Here is a 10578-nt window from a genome sequence, read left to right as displayed (position 1 = left end):
TATGCACTATATTTTTCATGTGAAACCTTTTCTCTTTAGAAGTCGTCTGCTATATTTCACTTTGTCCTAAATGACCACAGCATCTGACCATCGTTTGACATTTACCCAGTTGCTAAGTTCAACAGCTTTGTCAGCATGTATAAGTCGGACTCTAACTGCACCACTAGATGTTCTCAAAATAACAAAACAAGTAGGCACAGTTGAGTCGAAAAGCAGTCTGCAGAGTCTATGTAAACATCTGAGAAAACATGATGGGGTACGCGGATGGTGGAAAGGAAATATGATTGGCTGTATAAAAGTCTTACCTCATTCCTGGATTCATTATCTCATTTATCAACAATTAAAATGGGAATTTTCAGATGAGCTTGGTAGATTGTCAATAGGAAAAAGACTTTCCACAGGAATTGCTGCAGGAATTGTGTCTACTGTAGCTGTTTATCCATTAGATGTTGTCAAAACCAGAACTATCATTCAACCATATGATAAAACAATATCAGCATATAAAGGAGTAACAGATACATTCCAAAAAATATTGTTAAACGAAGGAAAGGGCATTTTTTACAAAGGACTGCTAACCACTCTAATTGGTAAAAAATATGAATAAGTAGGGGGAAATGAGAGCGTACAAAGTGTAAAGCAAAATACAGACCTTTTAAGAATTTTCTGAAGACAAAAACTTAGTATAAAAAAATGTTGAGCGCAGCCTAATACGACCGCAGAAGTCGAAACCCTGAACAGTTGTGGCAAATTTGGACACAATATTCAAGCTTGATACTGCCTGAATATTTGGATTGTGATCAAATTTTTGACATCATATAGGTTTCTGACACAAAATGTGGTCAAAGATCTTACAAATCTATTGCACAATACTGTGCAATTAAAGATTTCTTTTAAAAATTTGAAATTTGAAAAAAAATATGAATCCCTTAAAAAAATCATACTATTATACTATCCCCCCCCAAAAAAAATTGCGGTCGTATAAAAAACCCATTCCTATGTAAAAAAAAACCAAAAAACACCATCATCATAAGAGTTTTGCCTCTTTTTTTCTGTTTTTAGTTTTTAAAATGCTCTCAATAATTGTGAGTTTTTTATGATAAATGCTGGAATCCACATGCCCATAGCTCAATTTAAGCAAAATTTTAATTGGATTCTGTTAGTATTTAGAGAAGAATTTAACCAGCCAAAAATAATTTTCCAAGCCTAGGTGTTCCTGTGGTTAAGCCTGTAAGAAGACCGAGTTAAATGATAATTAAGTGATACAAGATGTGATTTCAATTAAGCAATACACAAAAGGAGTTATATCATGGTGGTGTAAAGCAACCAAAAATCCATCAATCAATCATCTTTTTTTTTATTTGCTCTTTGAAACTGATTTTTCTTTTGATTTTTGTATCAAATCAAATTTTATTATTTTTACTTATTTTTTATTTTTGTTTTCAGGATCTGTACCCTATGCCATTACCACATTTTTAATGTACGAAATTCTTGATCAGTTATGGATACAACCGAGATACAATCATTCAACTGTTGAAGTTATGCTTCATGGATGTCTAGCCACTGCTGCTGCAATGACTGTTTCATTTCCATTCGATGTTGTCAGAAGGAAAATGCAGGTATGATGCCACTGTATCAGCATATATAACCATTGGTCGTTAATATTTGAGCTTATTTGTAATAGTTTCATTATACAAGTAAATGTTTCATAAAAATCAATACTTTTGACTGTCAACAAAAGTGAGTATTTGAAAAATGAGATTTCTCATTAAAATGCAACACTATTGACTGTACATGCTTCTCAACAAATTGATATTTTATAGTGTGTCTTTTGATGTTATAATGTTACACTACTGTCACAGGTTAGGGTGAAGGTTGGCTTCTGTTAAAATGTTGAAACCCTGCTGCATTTTTATGCACCCTTCCTAAGTCAGGAGCCTGCATGTTGTTCAGTGGTTGTGGTTTATTATAAGTGTTTCTCATTTCACGTTTTATATATTTGATTATAGATATTAAGGCCATTGGTGTCCCTGTTTGAAATGTTTTTCACAAATCAAAGTTAGGGCCCATAATAGCTTGCTGTTTATTGTAAGATAAGGCACTGTGTTGAAAACCATACTTTGAACCATAACCACAATACCCTGAAACATTTTGTCAAACTTATTTTCAGGCACAAAGTCCAGTTTTGGTCAATAATGGTGGAGTGGATGTTACATTTAAAGGAGCGAAGGATTGTTTACGAGCTATAGCACATTTCCAAGGAATTAAAGGTTTTTGGCAAGGATTGACACCTGCCTTGATTAGGGTATTTTCATTTTACATGTAGAATCATATCAAAGATCTATTTAATATCTAAACTTACATTAAATTATACTTTTTTAAATCCTTATCAGCCTTAAAGTTTTACTACAAAAGGTCATTCTTGTGCATTGTTTGAATACAAATCACACTTTTAAAAACAAAACAATTCTTAGAAACCTACATGTTATTTGAGTTTGATTGACATTTTTAAAATGAACTTTATATTTTATAATGGTTTACTTTTTTAAATTTGTTATTTGGATTGAGAGTTGTCTCATTGGCACTCAAACCACATCTTCCTATATCTATTTATAAACTGTTACCAAAAACTAACTTTTGGTAGAAGACTTGTATACATGTAAATGAGGGGACTTAGACATCAACCCCATAACAATGATATTGAATTTTGAAAAATGGACAACTGAATTTCTGCTGATTTTGACAATAAATAACATTGGTACATATCAACATAATTTGATTGTATAACAACTACTGTAATCGAATTAATTTCCATGAGCAGTTTATTTCAAGACTTTGGTGGAAAGAAAAATAACACATAGATATAGGAAGATGTGGTGTGAGTGCCGATGAGACAACTCTCCATCCAAATAACAATTTTAAAAAAGTAAACCATTATAGGTCAATGTACGGCCTTCAACACGGAGCTTGGCTCACACCGAACAACAAGCTATAAAGGGCCCCAAAACTACCAGTGTAAAACCATTCAAACGGGAAAAACAACGGTCTAATCTATAATAAAAAAAAAACAAAAAAAAACGAGAAACACGTATAAATTACATAAACAAACAACAACTACTGTATATCAGATTCCTGACAGGATTAACATGTATAAATTGTCATAAAAGCTTAAAAATTGGATCTTTCCTTATCTAACTAGATCCAAAAAAAAATTAATTGCCAAATTATATCACCACAAAGTGGAAAGAAAGGGGTAAATGCATAATAAGTTTCTGCTATAAATAAGTTTATCTACAGTATATTGTAAATTCAGAAATTATTTGACAGAAGTATTTATTATTGCGATTTTGTCAAATTAGACTTTAATGTGATTTTCATTTTTGCAATATTGAGAAAAATCCTGTTTAATTCACATAAACAAAGAGTTTAAATTATTGCATTCATAACCCTGTCACATTTTTCACAATAATAAAAACATACCGTAAGGGTACCCAAATTGCACCGAGTACCCAAATTGCACCTATTTAGAAAAAATAGCAACGAAAATCTTAAAACATTTCCTAGAGACTAAACAATTTTTATTTTTTTGATTTGATACTATGCACGTCTTTCAACATAGGTAAACATATTTAGATATACACAAAACGTTCACAGTATTTATCAACAGATGGACTGTTAACTGAAAAAGCAAAATGTTCGAAAACGTCACCGTACGACGTCATCAAAACGTCATCTTTTTAAAATTAGCAAAAACAATATATTATAAGCATCCATTTTGTAAAATATGAAGAGTAAGCATGGACTAATATCCAATTGTTCAAAATATTTGAAGAAATTAAACAAAAGCTCGGTTATTAGACTTTTGACGATGTGAATTTAAGCATGGATGCAATTTGGGTACTCCTCATTACAGAATCCTGGATAGTTTGGAGGTTGATTCAAACCCATTTTTTTATGGACTCAATATGGATTAAAAATCAAGTTAGTGTACCTATACAATGAAGAAGGATAGGGCTACAAAATAAACACAGTATAGACATATTTTACTTGATCATAAAAAAACGTAGGTGAAAAAACTGTCAAAATAGGTGCAATTTGGGTACTGTCACGTTAGAAATAATTTCTGAATTTACAGTATATTATTGCTGAGATGACTTTCCATAGTTTATGATTTTAGGTGTTTCCATACCATGCTTTGATGTTTTTATCCTTTGATTTATGTAAAAAGATATGCTTATACCAAAATGGATATTCCCAAAGTATGATTGACCATGCGATGGACCAGAATATTGATTTAGATGAACTACAAGAAATATTAGACTACGACATTGAACTTCCGCAGGATTAAATTTCAAATGAAAGTTGAAATAAAATTATCACCAGCTCAGTGTAAGAGGATAAATACACATATAACTATGAATTGGTGTAAACTAAATACCCTAACAACTCACATGTCTATATATATTTCTATTAAAAACATTTAAATTTTGTTGAAAGTTTCAACTTATTTCACAAAAATTCCATTTTTAATGTTATATTTATTTCACATTAATTTCAATGCTTCATGGTAACCCAAATATTTATACATGTGTAAACCTGTTTTATGTCTTCAAAACTAGGCAAGATAAAATTAAGAATTGAAATAGGGAATGTGTCAAAGAGACAACAACCTGACCAAAGAGCAGAAAACAGAGTATGATTCAAACTCTTGCAAATTAGTTCTAAATGCTGTTAAAATTTTTCATCAGATACATGCTAATGAGAAAACACTCTGTAAAAGACCAAATCTCATAAAAGTAAACTACTATCAGTTGACCTTGTAGTCACAAAATTTTTAACAAAGTCCTTTTCACAGAAACTATTCACTTGTTCACGAATGCCATGCCTCCAAACTTCTGGCCAAGAATATTCCATGTTTAGGTTAATCCAGAAAAGTTCTTTGAATGCAAATTTAAGATTTCTGATTTTTATTTTCAGCATTTTTTATTATGGCAATTAACAAACAGCATTGTAAGTGGTCAAATATATATTTTTATACCATAATTATAAAATTACATATATTAAGCAGATTGATCACAATATTTTATCATATAATATGTGAAAATATTTGTAAGTACATAATTGTGAAACTCGTTAACAAATGAGGCAATAACTTAATATACAATGAGCAAGTCTAATACATTAGCATATTATGTATTTGTTTTCAGATATATTCCAGTTCAGTTTTATAATGATTGATTGTATGTAAGTCTTGCAAAACAGCATGTGTACAAAACCCCATAACTTAACATTTAGAAATTAGATTGAATATTTGTTGGTGTTAGCACCTATAGCAGCCACTATCATGGCCAAATCATGGTGGAATCTCTAGTCCACTGAAAGTTAGAAATATCTATTCCGATATAGATAATGAATAATTTGGATAAATTGGTTTTATGTCTTTCTTGTCCATCAATTATGCAGTATGCTGCTTCATTTGTTAAAAAGTCATGGTAACTGAGTAGGGTGGACTCAACATCTGCATGATAGATACATATATGTATATAATGTTTTGTTCTTTTGTTGTTTTTTGGGGGGCTTTTTTTTCTGTATGATGTATTGTAAAATTATTATGTTGATTTACATTGTGTATGCCTTCAACCCATATGGGTAAAAATGTGCATTTATATTCAATAAATTACTAAAACCAGTGTCTAACAGACCTTGCTGAGTAGGGTTTATACACACAAACAAAAGGGTTAACAGGCTAGTGGTCATTGTAAATGACTACTCAGACCACCAAGGTCCCTTTAAAATTTAGAAACTGTCATATATGACTCTTGAAATATTACCTTTATGTGAAAAAAAAATACGATCAACTTTTAAGAATTAAATATAAAAACGAAATATCAATTGAAAATAAAATTCTCAATAATGATTGTCCTCGAAAACATGCTTGTTGCTCATTTAATCTAGATAATCTTGTATTCAAATGTAAAATCCTTCATCTATCTAAATTAATTTCTTAAAAACTAACTTTTAATTCAAGCAAAAAGCTGCAGCTATTTGAAACACTACTCCCTATAAAAGCTTAGAGAGTTGGAAAAGTATAAAATTAAATTTTGGATGATACAACTGTCAGAACTTGTTTTCTTGCTACAAGTAAAAAATGTTATATGAATTATCTCCCCTTATCTGGCTAAGTTGAAAAATAAAATAAAACCAAAACAAAAGCTTGGTAAAAAAATATTAATTTTGTTTATCGAAATAACCAATGATAACAGTCCTACGCATTAAATGCCAGTCTGTCTCAAAATTTACAGATCTATTTAAACAAAGACCTAGACTGATTGTGTACTATTATTTTACAAAATTCAAGATGACGGTTTATAATTTAATCTACCGAAACATATATTTACTTACAGGTTTCATTAATTATTAGTGTCCAATTTTCGCTTATTTTTTTTTATAAAATACAGCTGACCAGGTGAAACCCGTATTGGGGGTCAAGGTCATCAAACAATCCCATAGTATTATAAATTGTCATGGATGTACTATTTCATTTGCATTCATATTGGTTATCTGTACATATGTATAAAAAAACATCTGAAACAATAAGTTTGCAAAAGCACCTTTTCGAAAGGTAATTAACAATAATAACCAAAATTTAAATTAATACAGCATTACACAATTAATTCAAATTATAAATTATTACAAAAATTTCTACATTTTGGCTGTTTTTTAATATTTGAATCATTTATACACAAAAGCAATCAAGTATCAAGCTTAAAAATGCATAAAATGTTGGGTTTTTTTTTACAATACATGTCACACTTTATGTCTCTTTAGCACTTAAAATATTAAGATATGCACCAATCTAACGTAATTTTCATGAATGACTTACATCTGTCGACAGAAGGTTAATTGTACATATATGGTCATGTATTCATTAAAAATCTACCAATGACTTTAGAAGATATCTCTCCAGTCTTTTGTTTGTATGAGTTTTTGTGAAAAAAATATTTGGTCTTCCTTAAAAAGAAATTCTGCTATTATTATTTTTATCGCAAAATACCAAAATTAAGTCTTTCATGTGTCCAGGGCTCACGCTACCAGGCGACTTGGGCGAAGAAGTCGCCTTCCCGACCGTCACTTCGTTTTCCCCGACCCCCAAAAGCGAACGCAGAACAAAAGTGGTATCAAAAGTCTATTTTCACATTATCAACTTTTGACTAGTGTAAATATTTTTATTATGCCCATAAATGGACATTACGTTTCTGTTTTGTGCGTCTGTCCGTCCGTTTGTCTGTTCGCCTGTCTGTTCGTTTGTATGTCCCGTTTCAGGTTAAATTTTTGGTTAAAACTTTTTGGTCAAGGTAGTTTTTGATGAAGTTGAAGTCCAATCAACTTGAAACTTAGTAAACATGTTCCCTATGATATGATCTTTCTCATTTTAATGCGAAATTAGAGATTTTATCCCATTTTCACGGTCAACTGAACATAGAAAATGATAGTACTTGGGACACTTTCTTGTTTTGACATTAAAGTAAGGTTCTATTTGATAGAACATTCTGGTACACATAATCAAGTAAGGGCTACTAAAAGAAATAAAATCAAACTTACAATCGGTGCAATTGTAATATTGATTTTACTTCTCTTACTTACTTGGCAGTATACTATTATGTCTGACTACAGAGAATGTAACCTGTCAAAAATTATGAACTCCAGCGTCATAAGTCAATAATATGTAAATTTTCTATTCAAGATGATTAAAAATCACTTATTTCATAACAATTTACTGTGGATTCAATTATTTATGAAGGTACCAATTTTCGTGGATTAAGGAAAACTACATATTTGTGGATATTTAATTTCGTGGTATTGTAAAAATGTACATACAAGTCTATAGAAAATTTGTTATTTCTTGAACAGTAAATGTCATGGTTACCCTATACCCATGAAACCCACGAACAATAGGTATCTGACGAATAATAATGAATCCACGAAAATAGGTATCTGACAAATAATAATGAATCCACAGTATATAAAGAGAGCGCATTACACTTCTGTAGTGTATCGATGTACTGACAAAGTCAAAATAATTCAAATTGTGGAAGACTTCAAAATATACATTCTTGTAAAAATGTATGAAAATAGCACTACTAATATAAAAATTAAAGCTTTCAGTGTCAGACAAATCAGTGACTATTAACATATATAAATCATCTTGTGGTGAGAATACTAAATAATTCTTTATCATAAAATTTATACAGGTAATTAGATAATGGTGTATGATGATACGGATAGAGTTTGATGAATATAGAAAATAATGGGCCCAAAAATTGAGAATGGGAGAAAAATAATGGGAAAAAAAGTTGAGAATGGGAGAAAAATTGCAAAATATATATAAACAATAGAAAAAAATGACTGAAAAATTATATGAAACAGACATGAAGAATAAAATCCAGACCCCTGTTTATGAAATGTATCTAATAATAATACAATGTGTAATATAGGCGTTTAAAATACATCGTCATTACATGTACAATGGTATCATAAAACTGGCACAATTAAGTCGTAAACAATCATAAAAAAGCTGGAAACAATATGGTCCATTTCTATAAGGAATGACAATAAATGTTTTCCTGAGAAAGCTGGGAATTTAATCACAATAGTCAAGCACTTTTCAAAATCTAATTTTATTAAATAAATAGCACTATAAAAACAATATTATATCTGACATTTGTTTTTTAAAATTGTCCTAACACCAATTTAATACATTATATTAAATCATATATGTTTACAAAGTCATCTATTAATTTTGAGCTTTATTTGTAGCTGTACATAAATATTATTTTGTAAAGTTTTATTTGTTACATTTATGAGGGGGATGACAGGGGGTACCCTTCTCCTTTTTCCTACCCCCGTTCTCCTTTCTCCCATTAGAATAAAACATCTCCTTTTGAGATATTTTTTCTTGAAATATTAGAAATTTTTTTAAAAGGCGAGATATTTTATTTTTTCTCCTTTCTCCAACTTTTTCTCCTTTCTCCTTTCTCCCACCCCATTTCTCCTTTCTCCTACCCCCTTTCTCCGTGTCTCCCTTACCCCTGTCCTCCCCATCATTTATAGGAATTTTATAAAAACGTTAAATATTCATGTCTGTAAACATTAAATAATAAGTACAAATATTGAACTTTTTTACTGGCATGTCATTACCCAATCATAACTGCTCTACAAAAATAGGCCATCAATAGACAGAAGCATGATTGTATTTTGTTTTTCTGTAATAAAATGTTTGGATTTCCATGTACTATAAGCAGTTTCATACAAAATGTGACAAACTTATTTGGCTTGAATACAGGATTTGAGGTTAAAAGGTTGTGACCTTACAAGTTCAAGGAGCAAGACAAAACAATTTTTGTTTTGCCAAAAAATGATATCCCCATGGCTGAATTTGTTCCTGCTAACCAAAAAAAATTAATCATGATAAAATTGTCCTCCAATTTTTCTTGTTTTAAGATATTCGAATATATAATTATCTAACATCTGACATGCAAATCCTTTAAAATACATGGTTTATCTTTTTTTGTTTCTATGTAAAATTTCATTGAAATCAACCGAGCAGTTGTACAAAATGTACTAAACAAATCATGGACAAGGCATAAAAATAAACAGGGTGGTTTCTATATATATATGCACCCAAACTTTGTTTTTTTGCAGGAATAAAGGCAATAACAATACATCAAAATGATTGATCAAATGAAGCATTATCAACAAAAATATAAATACACAAATGTTGTTTAGCTAAAAGTTTGAGTCTATCTTGTGAATTTGGTCTATATATTTATAGAACCTGATACACATTTCACAATTGATTATATAAATGTTATGATTTAGATATAAATGAACATTCAAAATATCTTTACACTTTAACCTTAATTATAGCATATATTGCAAAAAATTTCTATTATTTCTTATTACATGTATACTTAAATACATGTCAAGTGGCACTACAGAAACTATTACACATATTTTTGTTAACCTGTTAAAATGTTTTAATTTCCGTCTGCATTGTCCAGAAAATAATTAACACATGTACTGGTACATAGATATATACAACTGCTTCATTTATATCAAGCTATTTAACAAAGTTCGCACATAAACTTTTATATCATACAAATGAAAGCTTTGCCATTCCTTCATAAGACAGCAGCACTCTTATCCAGTTTTAAAAGCAGTCGCTTTTCCAAAAAGCAAGGTTTTATCAAATTTTTATCTCTACATAGGTCAATATAAGATTAACATACAATGAAATCACAGAAATATACTGTTTTGGTAGAGACTCAACAATTTGTTCGATATATTCAGTGTTGATGAAGAGGAATTTGAAGACCTACTCGGACTGAGGTCACACAGGACCAATAAATGGATAATTTCCTCTCTCCATCAGGCCACCTAATGTCTGTAATAAATCTTGAAATGATGGACGTCCGTCTGCATCCTGAAAAGAGAAAGACAATAAATCCTTTTATCGCTATTTTACGAAATTTTCCTTTAATCTTAATGACTGATAATTTCCTTTCTCAACACAGTAGAGTG

The 10578-nt window shown here is 30.2% G+C and overlaps 2 protein-coding genes across 7 annotated transcripts in view; one reads left to right on the top strand and one right to left on the bottom strand.

Moving 5' to 3' along the window:
• The first annotated feature begins 30 nt into the window (after positions 1-30).
• LOC139486376 (solute carrier family 25 member 43-like) lies at positions 31-4486 on the top strand. The gene is made up of 4 exons (XM_071271258.1): positions 31-587; positions 1444-1616; positions 2168-2302; positions 4175-4486. The coding sequence occupies exons 1-4, from the start codon at positions 71-73 to the stop codon at positions 4343-4345; spliced, it is 996 nt and encodes a 331-aa protein (XP_071127359.1). The 5' UTR covers positions 31-70; the 3' UTR covers positions 4346-4486.
• A 461-nt stretch (positions 4487-4947) lies between these two features.
• The window catches only part of LOC139486375 (tyrosine-protein kinase Tec-like), a 42833-nt gene continuing 37202 nt past the window's right edge, over positions 4948-10578 (bottom strand). For all 6 annotated transcript variants that reach the window (XM_071271254.1, XM_071271251.1, XM_071271255.1 and 3 more), the window contains one exon: positions 4948-10480. In XM_071271254.1, coding sequence (XP_071127355.1) covers positions 10388-10480 — 93 coding nt within the window. In that variant the 3' untranslated portion in view covers positions 4948-10387. The remainder of the gene's footprint in view (positions 10481-10578) is intronic.

Source organism: Mytilus edulis, chromosome 8 (assembly GCF_963676685.1).
Source record: "Mytilus edulis chromosome 8, xbMytEdul2.2, whole genome shotgun sequence".
NCBI lineage: Eukaryota > Metazoa > Mollusca > Bivalvia > Mytilida > Mytilidae > Mytilus > Mytilus edulis.
This window is presented reverse-complemented; position numbering and strand designations above follow the sequence as displayed.

Bases quoted from the DNA above. Each gene is read 5' to 3' on its own strand.
- LOC139486376 (XM_071271258.1), top strand. From the start codon at position 71: ATGACCACAGCATCTGACCATCGTTTGACATTTACCCAGTTGCTAAGT. The intron at 588-1,443 runs GTAAAAAATATG...TTTTGTTTTCAG, and splicing joins ACTGCTAACCACTCTAATTG to GATCTGTACCCTATGCCATT. The intron at 2,303-4,174 runs GTATTTTCATTT...TTATGATTTTAG, and splicing joins TGACACCTGCCTTGATTAGG to GTGTTTCCATACCATGCTTT.